Below are 25,900 nucleotides of genomic sequence, written 5' to 3' on the forward strand. Positions count from 1 at the left end.
TGGCTAGTCAGTGTTTGACCCCTTGTGACCCAGAGCTCACTTCCGCGGTTACAGTCTATACGTGTACCGACGTCACCGAGTTCTACAACGCGATGTTATCGTGATTGTCCAATGTCCCTTCCTGTAGCTTCCTATTCTATGATCGGTTGCGGGCCTGTCGATAGGTTCCCATGTTTTCGGGCTAAACATTGACAGTAAAGGGAGAAACAAGTGCATGTGTGAGTCGTTCGCAGTTTCCTGTTTATGTGAGTTCATTATTCTCTGTATCCTGAGTATAAGGACTGGTATTCCCGGGGCATGTGCTAAAGGTAAATAGGAACTCGCAAGGTTCCATCCAGACGGCTTGTGTTTTTGCAGACAGGTCAACTTTTTCGGGAGCCACAGCGGGGGGATTTGGAGGGTGGGGGATAAACAGGTGGTAGTTTTCTGCTGATAGGAGAACCTATGGTGGGTTTCAGGTTAGTCAATACAATCACTTGGGGGTACCTAAAATTTGGCAACCCTAAGTGCACCAAGCCTTTCCTTCTCCTTTAAAGAGAGGGCCGGTTTGAATCTGAAGCTACTACAGCTCTGAGCAGCCATGGCTGTAAGGAAATTATAAATAAACTAAATAATATATACAGTATAACACATTCCTGCTGATGTTTGACTGTTTTAGAATTGCAGGTTGTTGTAATAGGATTAAAAAGATTTTGTAAATGAAACACCTGATTAGGAGATTGGTTTAATGATTTATATGTGGATTTCTGTTCTAAGTAACCATTTAAGTTTTCCCTTTATTTCCTCTTCATTTAATACAGAATTATGGGGAAAGGGTTTTCACACATTCCCCCCAGTGCTTTAAAAGATGGACCAGATGATCCGTGTTCACCCTGTGATGACACAGATGGACTGATACCATCAGATGGCAGTGATAAAAACAGGGCTGGAGATGCTGCCCATTTCCCATATGTAGAATTTACTGGAAGAGACAGTGTTACTTGTGCCACCTGCCAAGGAACCGGTCGAATTCCAAGAGGTGAGGATGGATGACAGCTGTGCTGGAATGCGTGTTTTACGGATGAAAATTCAAATCTGAAATAGTTATGCAAGATATTAAACTTGTTTCCTCAGAAGAAACAGATTGGTTGTTCCTTGTCACCATGCATTTTAAAGGGGTAGTTCACCTTTAAATTAACTTTTTATATAATGTAAAGAGTTATTTAGCTTTTTTTATTAAGCAGCTCTCCAGTTTGCAGTTTTAGCAATCTGGTTGCTAGGATCCAAATAACCCTAGCAGCCAAGTTTTGTATAATGGACTGGAATATGAATAGGAGAGGCCTGAATAAAAAGACAAGTAATAAAAAGTAGCAATGACCAAACATTTGTAGCTTTACAGAGCATTTGTTTTTCATATGAGGTCAGCCCCCATTTGAAAGCTTGAAAGAGTCAGATGACCAATTGAAAAGTTGCTTAGAATTAGCCTTGTGAACTTATGAAAATTAATATGAAAACATGACTAAAAGGTGAACCACCCCTTTAAATGTAGTACTAGCCTTAGGATCTTCATTTGAAATCACTGTAATGCTGCACAAAATGGCTAATTTGCTTATTAATCAAGCACTACTCTTAACTTTTGTAGAGAGGAATGTACTGTATTATTAATAAAAAAATAAAAAGCAGTCTTTAGTTTTTTTTTATAAATTCGAGTTTACTTGAAGTAGTAAAAACTACTTACATTAAGCAAATTTGAATTTAGAAAAGTGGGTTTTTTAGGCCTGCACTCAAGAGAAAGGTAAGTAAGAATATTCATAGCTGCACTGGCCTGGGAAAAAAAACATATTTAATTCACTGGAAGGTGTAACTGGGCTTCTTTGTCCTTGTCCTAAACTCATGTCCAATGTTTTTTGGGTGGTATAGCATGAATTAATTTCCTTAGCAGTAATTCTTCTATTTTTGAAATCCTTTTTAGTAGGAAGAAAATATTATGTAGAAAGTAAATGTTTGCATTATAATTCAGCAAAATATGTTGTCTCAGTAACCATTTATTTTTAAGTTGTTTTAGGGTTCAAGCACACGGGCAGATTCGGGGAGATTTAGTCTTCTGCTGACTAATCGCCTCTTCTGCAGGGCAACAATCTCCCCGAACTGCCTTCTGCCTGCTATATTGAGAAAACGCCAGCGCAATGGCACTTGCGGCACTTCAATTTCCGAAGTTGCCTTACGAGGAAACTTTGGACGACTTCGGAAATTGAAGCGCCACGAGTGCATTGGCGATGGCGTTTTGTCATTATAGCAGACGGCAGGCAGGGAGAAGGCAGTTCGGGGAGATTGTCTCCCTGCAGAAGAGGCGATTAGTCGCCAGGCGACTAAATCTGCTAGTGTTCTTAAACCTTACTTCACATACTACCTGTATGCTATATTTGCACATATCATTTTAATCTCTTGTACTACTTTAAAAGGCTGGGGCCGTTCCCCATTATCTCTGTGCAAATGCCAATTTTAAAGTAAGAAGCATAACTCTCATCAATTGAAGAATTTCTACTCCAAGGGAAGCATCCCTGCATCTCCCAGCCATAGGTATAAATTAGAATGCACCACATCCTTAATATTTGGATTTTGCTAAATAACAAATCCTTCATAAAAGATGTGTCCATTCCAAACCAAATCTGAATTCTAATTTTGCATATTCAGTTGTAGCCACTTTGAGTTGTTTAGGTGCTTGGATTAAGGTAAAGCCTGGCACTCAATCCTGCAAAAAGTGGTGGGTTTCTCATATGAATCCGAGTATGTTGAGAAGAAATTTGTGCTTATATAACACTGTGGCCCTATACTTTGCAGTTTGTTTTTGAAAAACATGTAAGAGATGACCTCGGGGTTTTTTTACAGAATTATTATAGTTAAAAAACAGTAGGGATAACTATAAAAATATTAACAGAGCTGAAATATTTATAGATAAATTGTGAGAAAGTATTCATATATATTTCTAATGCAAGTAATTCAAAATTACTTATATTAGATATACCATGACCTGGATGAATGAAAATCTTCATAGTCCTATTCATAAATATTAGCTGTATCTTCATAGTCCTATTCATAAATATTAGCTGTATAACTTTTAAATAAACCCTAATTTTTAGGTCGAGAAAACCAGCTTGTGGCATTGATACCATACAGTGATCAGAGACTACGACCAAGACGAACGTAAGTTAACTACTTCTTTAGATCTGAGCATTGTATTGTTTTAGCACATGCTTTTTACAATTTCTTTCTGCAATTTCAGCAACTTGGTTGCTAGTGTCCAAATTACCCTAGCAACTCATTGAGTTGAATTAGAGACTGCAATATGAATAGAAGAGGTTGAAAAGATGAAGGGCCGCGCTTGTGAGGGGGGGTTTGATCTGCACCGATAGAATCAGTGGATCCACAGGCCCACTGGTATTTGGATAAATAGTATACAGGGGACGGTGCGCTGCTGGATTTTTATTACCTATAACACCTACACAAAAGAAAGAGACACAGAATATTCCGTGTCTCTTGCTTTTGTGTAGGTGTTTTAGGTAATAAAAATCCAGCAGCGCACCGTCCCCTGTATACTATGAATAGAAAAGGGCCTGTATAGAAAAATGAGTGATACAAAATAGCAATAACAATACATTTGTAGCCTTACAGAGCATTTGTTTTTTAGATGGGGTCGGTGACCCCCCATTTGAAAATGGAAAGAGTAAGACAAAGAAGGCAAATAGTTAAAAAACTATAAAAAATAAATAAATCTAGCTTTCTGGGCAGCTTGTGTTTTTGGCTCTATAGACAGATAAGTAAGCTGTCAAAAAGGTCTGGAGTGGTGATTTGGTACAAATGTCAGCAGTTGCATGACCACCTTTATTTTGAAAGAGCTCCATAGATGAATAAGCAAGCAACAGAAGGGATATACAGTATGATCTGAACAAGAGGGGCGATGGGGAAAACAGAATTAGAAAAACATGCAAGGGGAAAAAGAACAGAGAAAACCAAAAATATCAAAACAGAAAGCAGCAAAGATAGGCACTAGACCTGATAGAAGGGAAGACTTCGGAAAGACTAAACAATTAGGACATGACACCACCATTTGTAGGCCTACCCTTACTCAGGCAAGGTTTCTGAGGAATATTTTGGCACAAATACTACTTGGCCCGGCTCTGCACTGCATTCATTAGCATTTCCCAGGATTTACAGCCTTTTGATTTGACACATAAGATCATCAGTGTTTAAGACAGGGATTGTTATTATACTAAAATCAGCATAAAATAAACTCTGGAGAACCACTGCGAATTCAGTGTGTTCGTTTATTTCGTCACAACATGTTTCGGATAAACATAAATGATATGTTTATCCGAAACATGTTGTGAAGAAATAAACACACTGAATTCGCTGTGGTTCTCCAGAGTTTATTTTATTCTGATCTTGGAAGTGTTGTGGCCTGGACGGTGCCATTACGCTATTTAGAAAAACCCTAACAAATATTGGAGTGAGGGAGCACCTACAATTGTGCAATTGTTAATATCCTGTATCTATTAATGATATTCCACAGTATTTTTCAGAGGTTATACATCATTCACATTAGTCTGGTCTAAATGTGATTAAAGGGCATGTAAAGTCTTTTGTATACTAAATATAAACATGAGCTTACTGCACCACAAGCCAAATCAAAGAAATGATTTATGCTTTCAAAGTTGGCTACAGGGGGTCACCATATTGTAACTTTGTTAAACATCTTTGCAAGACTAAGACTGTGCACATGCTCATTGTGGTCTGGGCTGCTTAGAGATCGTCATAAACAAAGCTGCTTGAGTTCTGCATGACTGGGAAGTAAGGCAGGGGCTCCCCCTGCTGTTCATAAGTATAATTGTTTAGTTAGGGACCGTCTGACAATTCCTATCCACAGCAGTAAATGAAGGGAGAATTTCACTGCATACAGTCAGGTTTCTTATAAATACGGTACACATTTTTTAATTAAAGTATATTTTCATTAAAGAAAGTAAAAATGGGATTTTATTTTTTTGCCTTTACATGCCCTTTAAGGGGTTGTTTATCAAAGGTCAATTGTTATAGTTTTTTTATAACTTGAATGGAAAAAACTCAATACATTGAGTTTGATTTGCGAAAACCTGAAAACTCGAATTGATTGAGTTTTTGAGAAAAAAAAAACTAGAATCACTCGAATTAATCGAGTTTTTGGGCAAAAACCTTGAAAAAACCCTCAAACATCATGAAGGCTAGTTACATCTTCAAATGTTCACAGGACTTCTGCCATTGACTCCTACGTGACCTTGACAGGTTTTAGATGGTGTTTTTTCAGATTCAAGCTTTTTTCCAGGGTCTGGCTATAATAAATCTTGAAAATTTTTTTTTTTTTTACCTGTAAATGAGTTTTGACCAAAAGAATCACCTCAAACTCGAATTTCTAATAACCCCCTTAATGTATATATGTGTGTGTATGTGTGTGTGTTTATATATATATAAAGGGTCCGCTACAATCAACCCATTATCAATATATTTAGAACATTGACACATATTGTGCCTTTAGCTGCTAAAAAAATGCCTTACCCTTTAAACAAAACCGGGATTTTTTGTCCATGTTTGCCAATATATTTAAGCTGGGCAACTATACTATACATTTCCCTGTTACTTGTTCATAGACAGTTTATTCATTTTGTGAATCTTTTTTTATTTTTTACAGAAAACTTTATGTCACCGTTTCTGTCATAGTTTGCTTGCTCCTCTCATGCCTGGCTGTGTTTTTCCTCTTTCCACGATCCATTGATGTACATTACGTTGGGGTAAAGTCCGTTCTTGTCAATTATGATGAGCAAAAGCAGTTGGTCTATTTAAACATCACGGTGAGTATTTACTAAAATAGTATTTATACATTGCAGTATATGCAGTATCTTTTCAAGCTGAAAGTATGGTTCTGCAGTTTCTACTGTATTAATGCTAGCTGTAGCACTCCATAGAGTTCATTCCTAGGATGGGATATCTTTAATTTTGCCTTATCCCTGTTATTGATAGTTCCATTTATGACCATGTCTACAACTCATTGATGCTACTGCTTAAACCTTAGCTTCTAGGCCACATTATCTTCTGACATCAATGATTATAAGGTTACTGAGAAGCACTAAGAAAAATAATTGTCAGCCTGAAAGTCACTTGTGGTCATTTATAAACACTGGGCAAATATGCACCACCTATGGCAACCAGTCAGATGTTGATGATTCACTGTTCTAACTGCAGCTGAATTTAAAAAAACGAATCACTGATTAAAGGAAAACTATACCCCCAAAATGAACACTTAAGCAACAGTCAGTTCATATCAAATTAAGTGACATATTAAAGAATCTTACCAAACTGGAATATATATTTACGTAAATATTGCCCTTTTACATCTCTTGCCTTGAGCCACCATTTTGTGATGGTCTGTGTGCTGCCTCAGAGATCACCTGACCAGAAATACTACAACTCTAACTGTAACAGGAAGAAGTGTGGAAGCAAAAGACACAACTCTGTCTGTTAATTGGCTCATGTGACCTAACATGTATGGTTTGTTGGTATGTTTGTGAATACAGTGAATCCTACGATCCCAGGGGGCGGCCCTTATTTTTTAAAATGGCAATTTTCTATTTATGATTACCCAATGGCACATACTACTAGAAAAGTATATTATTATGAAAATGGTTTATTTAAATGAAGCGGGATTTTACATATGAGCTGTTTTATGCAATATCTTTTTCTAGAGACCTACATTGTTTGGAGGGTATAGTTTTCCTTTCATTGTTATGGGATACTGGTCATGTGCAAATTTGTCCAATGACCCCAGAGGCAGCTTAGGCATTGCTAAATTAGAAAGCTTAGCCTGCAAAGCTTAGGATATGCATTAACATCTTTTATGGACAATAATATAAGTACTTTATCACACGGATTGTAGATATTCTCGAGATCGGTGTAAGGGCAATGACATATTGGACAATTTTTAGCCATTTGTCATCCACATTTAGTTTTTATTTTTTGTCTTTTTTTTGCCATTACATATTACCAAACCACTTTAACCGTATCAATTCAGTTATCCGTCTGACAATACAGTTATGGTGTATCAAGTTCAAGGCACATATTATACAATACAGTGATTCAAATTGGCATCAATGTTTTTTAGTTACTCTAGAGAGTGGCCTGATATTTCACTCCTGTTGCCTTAAAGTGATACAACAAAATGAGTTTTATAAATAAAAGGTGATAGCAACATGATTTAAAGGGGTTGTTCACCTTCAAATTAACTTTTAGAATGATTTAAAAAGTGATATTCTGAGACAATTTGCAATAGGTTTTCATTTATTATTATTTATGGTTTCTGAGTTATTTAGCTTTTTATTCAGCAACTCTCCAGTTTGCAGTTTCAGCAATTGGGTTTCTAGGGTCCTAATTAGCCTAGCAACCATGCACTGATTTGAATAAGAGACTGGAATATGAGTAGGAGAGGCCTTAATAGAAAGAAGAGTAATAAAAAGCTTTACAGAACATTTTTTTTAGATGGGGTCAGTGAAAGCTAAAAAGAATCCAAAGAAAAAGGCAAATAACTATAAATAATAAATAATGACGACCATTAAAGAGTTGATTCGAACTGGCCATTCTATAACATACTAAAAGTTAATTCAAAGATGAACCACTCCTTTAAGTTTTGTTACCATAATTATAACTAATGTGAACTCCACAATATGAATTTATAGTACAGAGGAACAGCAAAAAGTTCCATATTTAGTGTTTTTTTATGCCTTACTTTTTTCTAAACGTGGCTATTACACATTTGTGCACTATGCTTCCTAAAATGTAACTATTTCTCTTTTCACTCACAGGGTAACACACAGAAAGCGAAGCGTTATTAGCAAGCCTCGATTCCCTCTGGTGTTCCGTCAAGTCACCACTAGAATAATTCAATCATGGGATATGGAAATCAAAGGCCTACAGCAGAATACCTGCTAATCAGTGCTTTATTGTGCATCCACACGACATGTTTCGGGCAGCAAAAGGCCCTTTTTCGTGTGGACGCACAATAAAGCACTGATTAGCAGGTATTCTGCTGTTGACCTTTGATTTCCATATCCCATGATTGAACTATTTCTTTTTTATTGCTATTGTCATAATTCTTCAACATGGTAATACTTCTTCATGCAAACACAAACTATAACATTTTCAAACTTAAGTAAACACATTTTTACGAAACTATTTTGCTTAATGATAAGGGGTAGGTTTGCTTACCTCTTACCAATGATGGTATACCTTCAGTTGCACAGCCTTGCTTTTGGGCAGTTTTGCAAAGGAGGGGTTCAGGTGTTTACTTAAAACTTATGTAGTTGCCATAGCAAGCAATGGGGACAGTCACCTGAAATACCCTTGAAATGCTTCTGTATCCTGTTATGAGAAAACATATTTACATGTTGTAGAGCCCTTTCATTCTATCAAAATCTGTGCACTGCCGTTCCTGAGAAAAGATGTACTCAAACAACCAACAAACAACCGACAACCAACCATATCTGGATCATATCACTAAACCAGATCAGACAAGATATTTTGGGTTGCTCTATAGAATATCTTTTTTTTTTTTTATGAAAATGTGATTTTACAAAAATCATTGGTTAGTGCATTGTAATGAAAAGCTGTTTATGCATTTGTTGTAATATACCACATACGAATTATTGATTAGCCATTTGCATTAGATTTCATTATACTCTGTGTTTCTTTTCCTCTAGAACACCATAAATATAACAAATAACAACTTTTATTCTATCGAAGTGGAAAACGTAACTGGACAAGTTCAGTTCTCTAAAACCGTCATTGGGAAGGCAAAATTGAACACTGTTATCAAAATTGGACCACTTGACAATAAACAGGTAAGAGCGTTGCAGCTTGCTGTAATATTTGAATTATTACTTTCAAAAATGTCATTCTTTGACAGCGTTGCATCTTCTTGTTAAACAGATTGACTACTCAGTACCTACCACAATTGGAAATGAATTTGACTACATGTAGTAAGTAATATGTATTTGAAATGTGCATGTGTGAATTATTTGGGTTTTAAGGTCAAGGCAGTGAACCAATACTGACAATTTGCTTTGACTATAATTATCATGAGGAACCTCAGTCCATTCTTTTCACTAGAAAAAACGGTATCATGCAAAATATCCAGGAATCGCTCACAGGGCTATACATGTAGGCAGGGCTGTCTAACAGGCTGAATATGAACCTCAAAGAAATGTTATGGTCCCCAGGCTGCCTCTGAACTACATTGATGCCTTCTTGTATGACAGAACTATTTTAAAGGGGACATATAGCATAACTGAATATTTTGCAGAGCTGCGCAGCGGAGTTCTCCGTGCCATCTTCTGCCTTTTCTCATTCTTTCAGTTCTCTATGCAGACACGAAGCCTGCGGGAGCAGGTGCACATGAAGCCAATTTGTGACTAGGCCCAACTGCAAATACTCCCGCAGGCGAGGAGACTGTAAAAGAATGTGAACGGGCATTTAGGCATAGGTTTTTTTGTTTTTTTTCAGGGGTACCTTTCTGTCTAAAACACAGTGTGGGCAGGGAGAGGTAAGGGGGACAATGAAAGGCAGTTTAGTTCTCCTTTAACACTGGATCACAATTGGTGTACGGAGAGAGAATGTGATTTGCTATTTGTTACCACTATGGAGTTAAGGGGATCTGTTGTTACTAGTGGGGGTTTAGTTTTCTTTTAATGCTTGATTGTCTTTCAAAATTGCCTCACATGGGCTCAGTACAAATATATTGCTATGTGTATTGCTATAGTTTCACCATGTCACCACATAGGCCTTTATCTAGGAATGCACCAAATCCACTGTTTGGGATTCGGTAGAATCCCCGAATCCTTCTTGAAAGATTTGGCTGAGTACCGAATCCCAATTTGCATATGCAAATAAAGGATGGGAAAGGAAAAAGTGGAAAAACATTTTTTTTACTTCTGGTTTCTGACAAAAAGTAATGTGATTTCCCTTCACGCTCCTAATTTACTTATGGAAAATAGAATTCACTTCTGCCAAGCACGAGGATTTGGCCGAATTTTTTGTTTGTTTGTTTTGCTTTGAGGCATTTTTTGCATTGGTCCACATATAACTGCAAATTAAAATGGTCTCTTATTTTACAGTTCCTTTTGCACATTTCCGACTATAAAGGTTCACAACATAGTGGTGGAGATGCAGTAAGTATTGTTTTTCATATATGTAGTGCATAAATATTAGTGCTATGCTGTAATGCTTGCCCAGTGATTACTGTGAATGATGAACCCTTTCCAATTCTATAAATAGAATAGAATTAATTGTAATATAGGGGTGGTTACCCCAAGTTTGTTTGTAACTTAGAATAAATTGTAATATAGGGGTGTTTCTCCAAGTTTGTAACTCAGAATTAATTGTAATACAGGGGTGGTTTCCCCAAGTCTGTAACTTGGTTACAATAATCTGGGCTTTGTGAACAGAAGTGGCAGCACTGTGTGCTTTAGCCCTCAGCGTTGTATTCATTTCAGCCATTAGGTGTGTTTATATAGTGAGAAAACTCCCACTATATTTTCCCAAGCTCCCTTTTTTTCTAGCCCTCTATACTATTTGCATATAATAGGAGTATTATTATCTGATTCTCTTTTAATATTTCAGAGTCATCGTCACCATTTCCTACTTGGGGCACCCTGAGCAGTTATCTCAAGAAGTTTATCAGTATGTAGACTGTGGAGCAAATGCAACTTATCATCATGGCCAATCAGACCTAACTATTTTCAATCAACCATAATTAAAGTAATGCAGAAAGTGTGGAGGGGGGGCATGTTGCTGCTATCCACTTGCTGTATAGTTTTGCCCTCTTCTACCAGTTTTGCGCTTACAACATTAAACAGAAATTCATTTAACCAGAACCACTAATACTACAATAATACAATTTAAAAAAAAAGACAACGGTAGCTAAGGCTCTGTTCCAATAACATATTTTAATTTTTCTTGGCATTTTAGTGTTTTACCATTCAAGTAATATGTTTTGTGCATGTTATTTCATGTACTTCTGCATATGCTTTTAAAATATTGTATTCATATTTCAGTATAGTTCTGGATTTTGTAGTGGGTGTCCTTTTGTTTTGTTTTTTATTAATGCTTGAAGTGATGGCAAAAGTGCATCTGTTTTGAAATCTTTGTTTTTTTTATGTTCTTTATTACAGATTTAATAATATGTTGAAGGAAGCTTTATGATGACTTGCAAGTCTAATGAAAAATTAAATATTCTGTTTCTTTTTTCTTCAAGCATTTTGGGTACCAGTAGCCTATCCCCAAGGTTACTTATCCACTTTACATAACATAACACTTTCAACATTAACAGCTCCTGTTTTGGAGAGACAATCTCTGGCAGGTTTTGGGGAACGTGTTAAGCTTCATAGTGATATCAGTGAGAAGAAATTCATGGCAAGTAAGTAGGTATTTTGACCACCGCTACATATAATGGCAATCCAAATGCCGTATGTAATATAACCTTAAATCATTCATATACGATAAAATGATCTTCTCAACCCATAGTTTAAAAACTGCATGACTTACATGCTTATTACAGGTATGGAAACTGTGACCCAGAAAGCTCAGGACCTGGGGTTTTCCGGATTATGGATCTTTCTGTAATTTGGATCTTTCTACCTTCCTAGTCTACTAGAAATTCATGTAAAGATTAAATAACCCCAATAGGCTGGTTTTGCTTCCAATAAGGATTCATTATATCTTAGTTGGGATCAAGTACAAGATACTGTTTTATTAGTACAGAGAAAAAGGAAATCATTTTTAAAAATTTGGATTATTTGAATAAAATGGAGTCTATGGGAGATAACAATTCTGTAATTTTGAGCTTTCTGTATAACCGGTTGTTGGATACCAGATCCCATACCTGTATTTTATTCTCCGTGATAAACAATTTCTTGTTTCAAACACTTTTCTGGACTTTTCTTTTAGTCTGTTCACTGATAAATTAAATGATATTGCACTACATGGTATATAAACTTGCCAACTCTTGATACTAAGGAAAGAAATTAACTTCAGTTGCATTCCTACTAATTTTTCCAAATTATTTTTTTTAAAGTATTATTCCTTCCCTGGGCATACTGCACTTTATAAAATAGTGTCATACAGCAACCCCATTAAAACATATTAGCCAGTTCTTATTGCATGCAGCTCAGATTGTGGAGCGCTGCAAGTGGAATTTCTTTTGTTAAATTTTGATTGTATTCTATCGTGTGGGATTGCTACACTTGCTATGTTCTTATTATTATCTTGTATTCAATCTTAAATTAAAATTAGCTTCTCCTCTAAAAGATGAGCAGTTTTGGGGTTTTTGCCTTACATTTTAGACATCTGAGAAACAAAATCCCTTATTTCACTTCAGAAAAAAATTCAAGTCAATGAAAAAAATTGATTCACCCTTAGTTGTTTTTTCTAGCATGTTCTAATGAGTGAAAGGTATAAAAACAATTGCTGTGATTCATTTTTTTTTTTTATGCAACTTTTCACAACTTGCACTTGCGAGTTACAGACTTGGGGAAACCTCGCCCATCAGATAAAATGTTTTTTGCCTTATGGGCACCATGAAGGTGCAGTGGTTCGCTTTGCTGCAGTTCTGAGCCATAGAGCACTATCTGCATGGAGTTTGTGTATCTGCCAGTTAACTGATTTCTTTCACACTCCATAAACATACAGGCAGACTCATTGACTTATTAAAACTGACTGTGTGTGTGCGTGCGTGCGTGTGTGCGCGCGTAAGCTCCGCTGGGGCAGAGACTTAGAGGCATGGAGGCACTTTTATCAAAGGTCGAATTTCGAATTCATGCGCGTTTTTAAAAACTCCTCTAATCTCCCATAAATTCAACCAATCTAAATTTATTAATCGAATTTTTAAGCTCGGATGAATTAAATCGACCCGAAAACTTGAATCAAATTCGAATTGAATTTGATTCAAATTTTAAAAACTCTGTTACAGTTTTTTTCTCAGAAAAAAACTTGAATGTCAGGAAGGCTGCAAACAACTCCAAATTGATCCCTGGATTCGGCAGGTTTTGTGGGTGTCAAATTTGAGTTCTTAAAGTGGACCTGTCACTCAGACAAAGAAAGCTGTAGAATAAAAGTCCTTTTCAAATTAAACATGAAATCCAATTTCAATTTTTAATTAAAGCATTCATAGCTTTTGTAAATTCATTAAAAAATATCGGCTGTCAATCAATAGAGACGGGGCAGACAATTACTTTCACTTTCCATTCAGCACTTCCTAGTTGTCACTGCTCTCCCCACATTCCCCCAGTTCTTTTAACCATTTAATTGTGTAGCCAGGGCATGGGGATGGACATCAGGTCCCCCATTCTGGTGCACAAACAAGATTCTGAGATGATACAAGGCTTGCCTTAAAAACAGTGTCCACAAAATGGCTCCTGCCTGCTTGCTATAATTATCAATTCCCAGACTGATGGAAACAAGATTCAAATAATTTATATAGTGTAATTAAAATTAATTTTGCTTAACTAAACGTGATAAAATAGGATTTTAATTTTTGTGGGTGATGGGTCCCCTTTAAAGGGCCAGAGTATGATAAATCTTGTATATCTAATTAGAATTTTTTTTAAAAAAAAAAATCGAATCTAATTTGAAAAATTCTCTAGTCGAATTTGACAGTTTTGACCATAAAAAATGTTTCTAATTCGAATTTTCAATTCGACCCTTGATAAATCTGCCCCTTAAAGTATGGGTTGTTAGATGCTATTTATTTAGACAAAGAATATGCATTTTATATATTTGAGTACACAAATTAAAACTGCCACTATTAACAAGCATTTCACTCCAGAATATTGCATAGGATTTGGCACGAACAAGAGTACAATGATAATTAAAGGAAAAACATCAGCCCACAATACCCACATAGTTAATGAGTTTGCACCAAAGAACCAGGTTGGAGTGACTTTCCAACACCAGAGGATCAAACTGAGCATGTTCAAACCCTAGCCCTGGAGGTTTAAGTTGAAACAGGAAGTCTTGATACAGAAGCCCATGAGTACACAATTGAAGGAAAGAAATGCTGTGTTTCTTTTGACAGAGCAGCATTACTTTGAGGATTTACTGGTGTATTTATATAGACCTTTCTGATAAAGCTTACTTAATTTTAACCTTTCCTTCTCTTTAGGGTCTGGCCACACGGAGAGATTCGGGGAGATTAGTCTCCAAGCAACAAATCTCCTCTTATTCGGGGCGACTAATCTCGACAAACTGCCTTCCACCGGCTAGGATGTAAATCGCCGGCGGGCTGTCACTCGGAAGTCGCCGGGCGACTAATCTCCCCGAATCTGAGCGTGTGCCCTGACCCTTAAGAGTCCAGAGAACAGAAAGGGATAAACAAGCAACTGCTTCCAACTGCCAATTACTTTTACAAATAGCTTCAGAACTATCTGAATTTTTAATGAATGTACAGCATATTAGAAAGTTGCTTAGAATTTGATTTTGGTTTTCTTCATTGTAAATCTAATAGGAAAAAAGAAACAAATGATATAGAAGCTGTCTTAGGGGGCATGTTTAGTAACATTGGAGATAAATACCTGGAGAGTTTTCTGGAGATGTTGCCCATAGCAACCAATCAGATCTTTGCTTTTGTTTTCTAACGTATAAGTAGCTGTTTAAATTGAATTGCTGATCTCCAGAAACCTCTCCAGATATTTATGTGCAATGTAAGTAAACATGCTCCTTAGTTAAAATTCTGAATATTCTTTTTTTATTTAAAAATGTTTTTATTTTGACTCAGTAGTTGCCAAGGTAATGTTAGGAGATTACAAGCACTTTTAAGGAGTATATAAATCACCACTATCAGGGTCGGAACTAGGGGTACACAGAAGATTCATGTGCCTGGGGCCTAAGGTGGGGGGACGTTGGGTGAAAACCTCTTCTGGCTGCTGACTCCTAATTTGGCTTCTAACTACAGCGGCAGTAGTGGCCCCAACTCTTCACCCTCCCCCCAAGGGACTTTAGATGCCCTCGCCATTTGGCCTGACATTTCCCACTATATTCAGCAGCGCAATTTGCTACTTGTGAGTGGCAGTGATTCATCTTATTATAATTAACACTTGATACTTTAAACTGGTAGCACCAATAAGTAACCACTCACATTTTATCTGATATTGGTAAAGGACGTCTGTAGTTGACCTGCATTCTGTAAGGATTGTAATACGTGTACATATTTAAATGTTCTAATTCTTTTTTATAATGTAATAAAGCTAAATGTCTTGTAGTAGATTCTGTACCTTTTTGCGTTATCCTCAATCCTCTGCTATATCTCTTGAAACGTTAAAACTATTTCATGATTATCTAACTGTAATGATACAATATGGATTGATCCGATTCCTGTGAGTAACATTAAAGTTTATTTAAAAGCACATTGGCATTCCAGTATTGTCTTTTGTTTCAAATATGCTTTCAAAGTGGAAAACCCATTGGTAGAGTTTTTGATCGAAATATCATCATCGTTTCATTTATATAGACATCCAGCAAGTTGGACAGCTTTTTTGAATATTATAATAACAATTTACAATAAACAAATAAGGGTTACAGAATGGAACAAGTTTTGTTTTACATCCCCAGATTTTACATTTTTTTCAGGATTAACTACATTTTTTTCACAGCCCCTCACACGTAAGGCATTTTTTCTTTTCTGGATTTCCAGGTTTCCTGCAATTTACGCCATTTTTTTTCTGGTCCTCTAGCAAACATAAAACCGGGAGTTTTTACTGTATTATATATAGCGAGCCTTAATACAAGTATAGTGGTATACCCTGACACTCACATGCTGTGGGGCTATGAAGAAAATGATTATTTTGAACAATTATTAAAATATTCTATTTGAATCGCCCCTCAACCTCTCAGTAAAGCTGGCCATAGGTACAAAGATCCTATTGTACGAAACAAAGATTCATACGGTTTTTGGACCATGTGTAGATTGTCCCAACATTTTTCATGCCATGGTGATCGGTCATTCAGTCGATCGGACAGGTTAGAAGATTTATATTGGCTACCGATAATATCTCTGCATGTATTGCTTATCTGACAATATCAGTGGGAGACTGTCACTACTGGGGGGGCCCATTTCCTTCGCTCGAGTGAAGGAATAGAATAAAAAAAACTTCGAATTTCGAATGTTTTTTGGCTACTTCGACCATCAAATTGGCTACTTCGACCTTCGAATCGAACGATTCGAACTAAAAATCGTTTGACCATTCGATAGTCGAAGTACTGTCTCTTTAAAAAAAACTTCGTCCCCCTACTTCGCCACCTGAAACCTACCGAGGTGAAATGTTAGCCTATGGGAAAGGTCCCCATAGGCTTTCTAACAATTTTTAGGTCGAAGAAAAATCGTTCGATCGATTAAAGAAATCCTTCGGATCGGACTTTTAAAAAATAACGAACTTTTCGCAATTTATTAAACCCCGAGGATAGAAAAGTCTGAATTTGCAATTTATTAAACCCAGAGGATAGGAAAGTCTGAATCGGAAATTCAGGCATCTCAGACCTGTCGAGGTTGCATATAAATCAATGGGAGAAGTCCCAATGATTTTTGATGTGTGCTGGGATTTGTGCAATACCCCGGAGTTTTTGGGTGAAAAAATCGGATAAAAAAAATCCCCCAAAAAACACGAAAATCTGATTTTTTTTTTTTTCCCCAATCAAATTTTCGGCAAACTTTAATAAGCGTAAAAAACCCGAGCGGAGTTGATCAGAGTTTGTAGCAGAAAATATTGAGATAAATTCGGACTTTTATAAATAGCCCCCTTAATGTTTTTCTCTTACTTTCAATTACAGCATTTGAAATTGTGTTCACAATAACTATCACAACTAAAATCCCAGTACTTTCAGTAGGAGAGAGGAGAGCACTCTGACGCAGATTAACTGCTTGTGATTAATATTTATTTAAGCTGCTATACAGTGTATAGCAGCTTAAATAAATATTAATCACAAGCAGTTAATCTGCGTCAGAGTGCTCTCCTCTCTCCTACTGAAAGTTCAATTGTTTGGGATGTTCGGTACATCTATTCGGGAGGATTGATGCATTCATTCATCAGGTGCTAATTGGCAGAGCGCGGATTCCCTACTTCCACTAATAAAATCCCAGTACCCCTCCCACCCTGTAAATTTCAGTGTCAGGTCACTGCTAAATGCAGTTCATGAGAACAAATGCACACTAGGGGCAGTTTCATCAGGAGCAAATGAACCTGCCTCTATTAACCACTCACACAGCTACAGGCAGATAGGGGGTTATTTACTCATTTCTGAATGCCAAAAACCAAAAAACATTGTGTTATTTTTAGTATAAAATCTGAATTTTTTGTGGAAATTTTTTTTTCTGAATTTATTATACCCCGAGGATGGAAAAAGTCAGAATCCGGCATCTCAGAACTGCCATGGTTGCATATAAGTCAATGGGAGAAGTCCTAAAGATTTTTAATCTGTGCTTGGTTTCATGCCAGAATCCAAAGTTTTCAGGGTTTTTTTGGCAAAAATCTGAAAAAAATTTAGTTTTTGGTTGGAAACTGAAAAATTTTTTTTTTTTGGGATTTTTTCCTGCAAACAAACTTTTCGGGAAAGTGTATTAATAAATAAACCGAAAAAACCTGTGCAGATTTGAGTGAAGTTTTTTTCAGAAAATTTGGAGATAAATTCTGACTTTGATAAATAACCCCCATAGTGTTTGGAATTAAACCCAGCACCCCAGTGTTTCCAGGCAGCAATGCTAGTGACAATGCACCCCACTGTAATGTGGTGATGTAACATAGTCAAAAATAACCTTTAATTAAAAAACAAACAATCAGAATATTTTAAATTTTATAGTCCTTTATTTGCTCTAAAGGATTCAGAGTTAAGGCCACTGACACAAATATACAATACAAATTGTTCATTCATCAACCCCATAATAGACAAGTCCAATCCTTTTACCAGGTTTAAAAATGTTTTAATTGTTTTTTCTTTTATCTTGAGTACTCTTATTAAATAAAATTCTAGTTTTACATTTTAAAAATAATAACTATATAATGCCATTGTACTTTTTATTACAAACCACTATGCTGTACAAAATGTAAAAAATGTTTGCACAATAGTTTATTAATTTGTATTAATGCAACAAAGTGTATACAATATAAAAAATAAAAATATCTAAACTTAATACATCTTTGGAATAGGTGAGTGTATTTTAGTAACTTGACAGGACGCCCACCTTAAAAATAAAATTTAGGGACAGATTTATGAATAATCCTTGCTTATCATACCCGATTTAACCAGTTATTTCTCTGCACTGGAGTGAGTCTTTGCTGTATGAATAAGCCTTGTCTGAATCCCTCTATGTTATTTTGCACCAGGGATTAATGATTTGGATGGGTGTTAGAGCTCCACCCTGCCCCTGATCTCTAACACCACACTGAAAAAAAAAAACAATTTAACTGCCAACAATAAAGCAAATTTATTGAATATGATAAAAGTGTCAATTTATGACACATGTACAATGTGTTCCAATATTAATCATTTTATTTTTATTGCCAATATTTTATTCAGGCCCTCTTCTATACCCTCTTCCAGCATTTCATTCAAATCAACGGACTGTTTGTTGGGCCTGGGAAACCAGATAATGGTTTAAATTCTAAAATAAAGACCTTTAGTACAAAAAAAATCCTTGGGGCCTGCCGTTTGCTCAACATGGGGTCTTTATGTCGTTTGGGGCACTATGCCTTAAAGTAAACCTTAAGGGGCTGGTCGAAATATGTTAGTCACCCCAACAGTGATTTAACTCAAGCTGATGCTCCTTTTAGGAAATAAATGAAGTGGCACCAGAGGAACTTTCTGCCTGTGCCATGTGACATCTTATTTGACTTTCCCAGCTGTCCCTTTCAAAGACAAAAAGTAAAAAAAATGTTTCCTTTTCGTAAATTCATACCCAAGCTTATGTTCACAAAGGACACCTGGGAAAGTTAGGAGAAGCAACAAGCAGCATTCCCACTATAAACTTTTTTTATCCTGAAAAAGGGCAATACAAAACTTGATTTAATTCACTAGGAGATGCTGAACATATTGGTATCTCTGCGTAAATTAAGGTTTCCTTGTCCTTCAGGTCTAATAAAAAAACACTTAGGGGCTGATTTACTAAAATTCAGATTTCCTTCTTCTTTAACGAATGGCGTTTTTCTCTAAAAATGTGTTGTTTTTTTTAAATTTCTTAAACTCTAAAAAGTCAAGATTTATTAGGTATAAAAACCACAAAAACTCTTAATACAAAACTGCGCCAAGTGAAAGCAGTCGTGGTCCAACGGGAGCTGCTCTAATCATATTGGACCTTTTTTAAATCATCCAGACTTTTAGAGGTTTTCGGATATTTTTTTCGGATTGTTCAATGGTTTATTGCCTTCATGCTTTTTTTTATTCAAATCTTTTAATAATTTTTATGGCATTTGTGATTTTAGAGAAATAGCGGTATATTTATCAAAGAGTCAAGTTAAAGATGGCCACAGTCTGCTAGAGTGAAATTCCGCCACTCTCCATTCATTTCTATGGGATTCTATGGGGTGAAAGTTCATCTTTTGATAAATACTCCTAGGGGCAGATTTATCAAGGGTCGAATTTCAAAGTAAAAAATTCTTCGAAATTCAGCCATCGAATTAAAATACTTTGAATTCGAATTTCGAATGCAAACTTTTTTCATCGAATTTGTGTATTCTGTGGTCAAAGTAAAATCCTTTGATCGAACGATTAAATACTTTGAATTGAATGATTCGAACGATTTTATTGTAAGATCGAACGATTTTACTTCGACTTCAACAAACTTAGAAAAATGCTGTAGAAGGTCCCCATAGGCTAACATAGCACTTCGGCAGGTTTAATTTGGCGAAGTATTGAAGTCGAAGTTTTTTAGAGACAGTACTTCGATTATCGAATGGTCGAATATTCAACTATTTTACTTCTAATTGAATTTGAAGTAAATTTGAAGTCGCAGTATCCTATTCGATGGCCGAAGTATCCGAAAAATTACTTTGAATTTCGAATTTTTTTATTTCGAAAATTCCCTCGAATTCACTTCGACCCTTGATAAATCTGCCCCCTAGAGTTTAATCATGGTTTCAAAAAGTTTTAATACCACTAAAATTCGACCTATAATGAATGGGCCTCTCCAATGTCAAAGTATAGGTTTTTTGTCATCAATATGAATTTATACTAGTTACCATCAAGTAGAAGCTCCTGACTAATTATTACAGCGACAAAGCAAATGTGTAAAATGTTCCGAATTGCATGAATAAATAGGAATTCATGGGAATGACAAAGCTCTATTGTGACTTTTTGGATTAATAGATCTCCTGTGGTACTAAAATGAAATATCTACACAGAGCCCCTCCTTTAAATAAACATCATCTTTACTATATTTTATTAAAAACAACAGCAACATTATATTTCAGTGTAAAGCACTGGTTGGAAAGACAGTAATAAAGACAGTAATAAATTAGATATATGAGCACGACTTCATACAAGTGTGTAGGGCACCTATATTCTTGCAGTTACAGTTGGTAATGTGAGAACATTGTCACAATTAAATTGGAATTGGCTACGGATTAGTTCTAATACATCTCATTGCACTTTTGGTGACTTTTTGCCATACAAAAAAAAACTGTTTTACTAGGTATATTGGTTATGATTTTTATGTTTTTTTTTATTTTCTGCTGCACCCTCATTATATCTCACCCAGGTGAATTACTTATTATAAATGTTTCTCCTGTAACAATGCTCCATCTGGCTAATCGTCTGCCATATCTTCGAGCTTCAAAGGAAAACATCTTCTTCTGCCTGCCGTCCATACTCTGTATTAAACTTTTTTATTTTTTTCACTAGTTCCTACTAGATTCTTGCGCAGTCTCTGTCGCTCTGGGAAACCTTTTCTCAACCACGAAACACCTGTAATATAAAATATGAAATAAACAACAGCACAGACTTTGAAGTAAAGCCAAACTGCTTGATCATATGCGGGCCTGAATGTCCAGCTCTAGTGAATTGTGGGAATTCTACAACAATGCTGTTAACGCTACCTGTGCTCTCTGGTTACAAGTCGCTCCAGTGTATCCAGCACGACATGAACATACATTGGGCAGTACACAGCGGCCTCCATATAAACATTTGTAATTGCAGATGGCTGAATGAAAGAGAGGGACAAAGATTATGAACTGGGCGCATGCACTCTTGATTTAGGAATTAAATCCTAGAAAATGTCAAGACAAACCTACCCGTCTGGCACTGGCTTCCTTCCCAATCTGCTGGACAATGGCAGGTATTGGGTCCCACGCACTCTCCACCATTTTTGCATTTTTCAAGGCATATAGCTGTTAAATGACATTATTTAAATCAGATCTGCTTTTGACAATTCTCATTCCTTCGATTTTTAAGGATAATGGGCTCATTTCCAGCTGAGGCACAAACTTTATAATTTTTTTTTTCTTGACAAATCACTTTTTTTTTTACAGAATGACAAAGAGTGATGGCAAAGCACAAAGAGAGCACCGGTGTCACATGCAAATTCAGTGCATTGACTGCTGGTAAAGCCAATCAAACACACTTGGGGGGGTTATTTACTTCATTCTGATTATGTTTTTTAGTATAAAATCCAAATTTTTAGTGGGAAAAAAACCCCACAAATTTTTCGGTATTTATTATACCCCGAAGATGGAAAAAGTCAGAATCCGAAAATCCGGCATCTCAGACCTGCCGAGTTTGCATATATGTCAATGGGAGAAGCTTCAAAGATTTTTTGACCTGCGATGGGTTTCGTGCAATAATCCGAAGATTTCAGGGTTTTCGGGTGGAAAATCCGAAAAAAACTGTTTTCAGGTGGAAAATCCGAAAATTCGCATTTTTCACGATTTTTTCGGGTTTTCGCTCACAAACAAAATTTTCAGAACAGTGTATTAATAAATAAGGTTAAAAAAAAAAGTGTGGATTTGGCCAGAATCTTGTTCTGAAAAAATTTAGATAAATTCAGACTCAGAGATAAATGGGCCTCAAATTTTCTGAAAAAATTTAGATAAACTCAGACTCAAAGATAAATGGGCCTCAAAGGGGGTTATTTATTTGTCCGAATGCAAAGAACTTGAAAAATTTTTTTTTTTTAACTATAAATCCGAATTTTTAGTGGGAAAAAAAACTCAAATTGTTTTGTGATTTATTATAGCCTTAAGCTGCTAAAAGTTTGAATCCGAAAATGTCGGGGTCCTGTAGAAGTCAATGGCAAAGGTCCCATTTCAAATTTGACAGGCAGCATGTCCCCTATAAATCTGATTTATCGATGCTTGCTTATACAAAGAACGCATGCATTTCCACAGCTAATAATCTTACGTGTATCGCATTGCTTCCCTTTCCATCCCGATGGGCAAGAACAAATATTGGGCCCCACACATTTCCCTCCGTTCATGCACATTGGACTGCAGACACCTGTAAAGAAATGAAATTGTTTTTCTGTATGGAATCTACTCACTGCTCCTAAAGGACTGATCATTGAATGCCCAGACACAGTGTTCAAATGTTAAGATGTATAATCCTTTGTGTTTGAAAGACTTTTACTATCATTAGGCCTATATATTATCCAGCTCGATAGGAAAATAATTTTATGCGATTTCTACCAATACGGGTATGGGATCCATTATCCAGAAAGCTTGGGACCTGGGTTTTTCCAGATAAGGGGTCTTTCCATCGTTTGAATCAACTTACTAAAAAGCAATTTTAACGTTAAATAAACCCAATAGGCTGGTTTTGCCTCCAATAAGGATTAATTTTATCTTAGTTTGGATCAAGTACAAGGTTCTTTTTTATTAGTACAGAGAAAAGGGAAATCAATTTAAAAAAATTGAATTAATTGCTTAAAATGGAGTCTATGAGAGATGGCCTTCCCGGTTCTGGATAACAGATCCCATACCTGTAGCTGCAGTCATTCATAGGTTGCATTGTCAGGGACTCCAGTTAGGAGCAAAGTAGTGATGTGCGCTGCGTAATATGTTGGTGCTATAAAAATATCTACCGTATTAATAATAATAATGTGTGGGTCGAGTTTCCATGACCCCCACCCGCCCGACCAAACCCAGCCTGATCTGTCCCCTCTATTTATAGACCCGCTGTGATGTCACAAAAGGGGTGGGGCAGGTGCAAGTCTATAAATTGAAGGACCAGAAACAAGGAAGCCGGCAGTGTGAGGTCGCTGGCGGGAAGAGCAGAAGGGATCACTTAACCCAAACCCCCAAGTGACCCAAAGATTTTTTTTGCAGTAGCCAGCCTGAAACCACCCAACCTGCAGGTCCTCGGGTCTCGGGCCGGCCCGCACATCATTAGAGCAATGGCTTATTTCATCTGTCGTGTGGGGTTTTTGGTAATGAAGCAGAATCTTGCTCAGAATAACTCAAAAGGCTCAAATGAGGTGCCTCTAGTCTATACAATGATAAGAAGTCAAATAAGAACTTACTTTTCTGGCATCTTATTCCAATGTATCCATCTGGGCATGTGCAAATGTTATTTCTCATGCACTGGCCACCATTTTTGCAAGGAGGGCTACAGACAGCTAAAACAAAAGAATGTAAATCTCCATTATTTCTAAAGCTCAAGAAAAAATAGAAATGCTACATGTTTTGGGCTTCTGTACCAGCTCAAGGCAACTAGAGCCCTTCAGCAGTGAAGGTCGGTGCCTGTAAAGGTGCCCCCAGTAGCTCCCCATCTCTTTGTTCACATGTCATGCTCTGTGCTGCTGTCAGTTACCTGACCTTAAGGACCGACTCGCAATATACATTATATAATCCACAATATAAGGCTGATTAGTAATCACTTCAAATTCACATTACATGGCAGCATATATATCAAAGCATTCTCCTGGATGATTAATAACCAGCAGTAAATTATCTGCTTAAATGACAGATGTAACCTCACTTTCTGGTAATATTTTGATCATTTCTGTGCTGTAGTAAGTTTAGTTTATGAAACATAGCATTTCTAGACATATTCTTTGAGACTTTAGTTCATAAATGCTGCCCAGACCGAGGCAACCGCCCATTCAAAGTATAGTCCAGGTATGGGACCTGTTATCAAGGATGCTTGGGACCTGCGGTTTTCTGGATAATCAGTGTCGGACTGGCCCGGCGGGACACCGGGAAAATACCCGGTGGGCCCCGACCTTCAAGGGGCCCCGCCGGGCCAGGCCACCAATCGTAATAGTTAAAAAAAAAAAAAATGTAGCCGGCGCGATGCGCTGTCTGCGCATTCTCGTCGGCACGGGTGCCGTCTGTGCATGCGTCCCGGCATGGGACAACGTCAAAGGGGAGCGCGGCGCTGGTGCCGCAGCAAGGGGAGGCAGGGGCCCTGCAGCAAGGGTAGGCGGGGGCTGGGGGGCCCTGGACAGCAGTCCCGGTGGGCCCCAGGCCCCCCAGTCCGACCCTGTGGATAAGGGATCTCTTAAGTCTACTAGAAAATCGGTAAACATTAGATAAACCCAATAGGCTGGTTCTGCTTCCAATAAGGATTAATTGTATCTTAGTTGGGATCAAGTACAAGCTACTGTTTTATTATTACAGAGAAAAAGAAAATCATTTTTAAAAATTTGGATTATTTGGACAAATGGAGTTTCTGGATAATAGATTTCCAGATAATGGATCCCATACCTGTATTTTACAAATGCAAGTTTAGCGAGAGAACTTACCATTCTGACACTGTGCACCATAGAATCCATTGGGACACAGGCAAATATTGGATTTGATACAAGTGCCGCCATTAAGGCAAACTGGATGACAAATGGCTTGTATGGAAAGAAGAAATATTTAATTATTGAGTGATACACTCACATAGATACGTGTAGATTTATATATCAATAAACATCTATGTATAGATCTAAAATGGTATGTAAGCCTAAAATTACAATTTTGCCTTAATTCTAAGATTTCCGATTTGCATTCATTACACCTTTGATTTTAGAAAATATCAAGTAAGAAGGCGCACACCCTTAAAGTTAATTATGAGGTGCTAATCCATAGGAGGCTCCCCGTGTCGGTCTCCAAAGCCAACATACAAAAATCAAAGAAACGGATTGTACTCTCAATTTACAAAATGAAAAAAGTTTATTACATCATAAAAAAGGGGGTTACAAAAACTACAAAAATAAGTAGTGAGCCCAACGCGTTTCGACCATAGTGGTCTTCCTCAGGGGCACAAATAATAAATAATCAAAAAGCAAAAGTTTTTCTTTTTAATTATTTATTATTTGTGTCCCTGAGGAAGACCACTATGGTCGAAACGTGTTGAGCTCACTACTTATTTTTGTAGTTTTTGTAACCCCCATTTTTTCCTGATGTAATAAACATTTTTCATTTGTAAATTGAGAGTGCAATCCGTTTCTTTGATTTTTACACCTTTGATTTTAGTCAGGACCACCAAGGCAGGGATTAGAAAGGGAAAGCCATAATGTTTTCAATAGCAATTGCATTTACAAATAACTTCAAAATTTGTAACGAACGTATATCGAGAAGTTGCTTAGAAATGCATTTACCACTCCCTTAAATAAAGCCACCAGTGTTCTGCAGGCTGGCTCTATAGTATATAAAGACTAATTATACCTCCCCAGTTGGTTGCATATCCTAAGAGGCACCAAAAGAAACCCAACACATTAAAATAATACTGATTTTATTGTACTGATTACAACATCTGTATTCTCTACATTAAAATCAGTATTATAAAATCTACAAAGTCTCTTTAAAATACCATTTGCTTTCTAAAATAAATATGGCTTTTTTTCACAAACACCTTCTTGTTTATGGTCTAAGAAGCAATTCGTTGC

General features: G+C 36.7%; 2 protein-coding genes across 5 annotated transcripts in view; one reads left to right on the top strand and one right to left on the bottom strand.

Moving 5' to 3' along the window:
- Positions 1–294: 294 nt before the first annotated feature.
- On the top strand, positions 295–25,900 carry tmem106b.L (transmembrane protein 106B L homeolog; the record flags this gene model as incomplete). The annotated part of the gene is given in 12 exon segments (NM_001096753.1): positions 295–308; positions 801–1,018; positions 3,120–3,183; positions 5,699–5,858; positions 8,757–8,897; positions 8,986–9,035; positions 10,170–10,223; positions 10,675–11,630; positions 21,374–21,384; positions 22,984–23,010; positions 23,815–23,826; positions 25,890–25,900. Coding segments are annotated over 7 exon segments (816 nt in total). The 5' UTR covers positions 295–308; positions 801–804.
- vwde.L (von Willebrand factor D and EGF domains L homeolog) overlaps positions 20,130–25,900 on the bottom strand; it is a 61,314-nt gene continuing 55,543 nt past the window's right edge. For 3 of the 4 annotated variants that reach the window (XM_041565917.1, XM_041565916.1, XM_018267342.2), the window contains 5 exons: positions 24,770–24,865; positions 23,546–23,641; positions 22,429–22,524; positions 21,324–21,419; positions 21,004–21,232 (listed from right to left, as the gene is read on the bottom strand). In XM_041565917.1, the coding sequence (XP_041421851.1) occupies positions 21,105–21,232; positions 21,324–21,419; positions 22,429–22,524; positions 23,546–23,641; positions 24,770–24,865 (512 nt within the window). In that variant the 3' untranslated portion in view covers positions 21,004–21,104. The other variant, XM_018267340.2, reaches the window with a different exon arrangement.

Source organism: Xenopus laevis, chromosome 6L (assembly GCF_017654675.1).
Source record: "Xenopus laevis strain J_2021 chromosome 6L, Xenopus_laevis_v10.1, whole genome shotgun sequence".
Taxonomy (NCBI): domain Eukaryota; kingdom Metazoa; phylum Chordata; class Amphibia; order Anura; family Pipidae; genus Xenopus; species Xenopus laevis.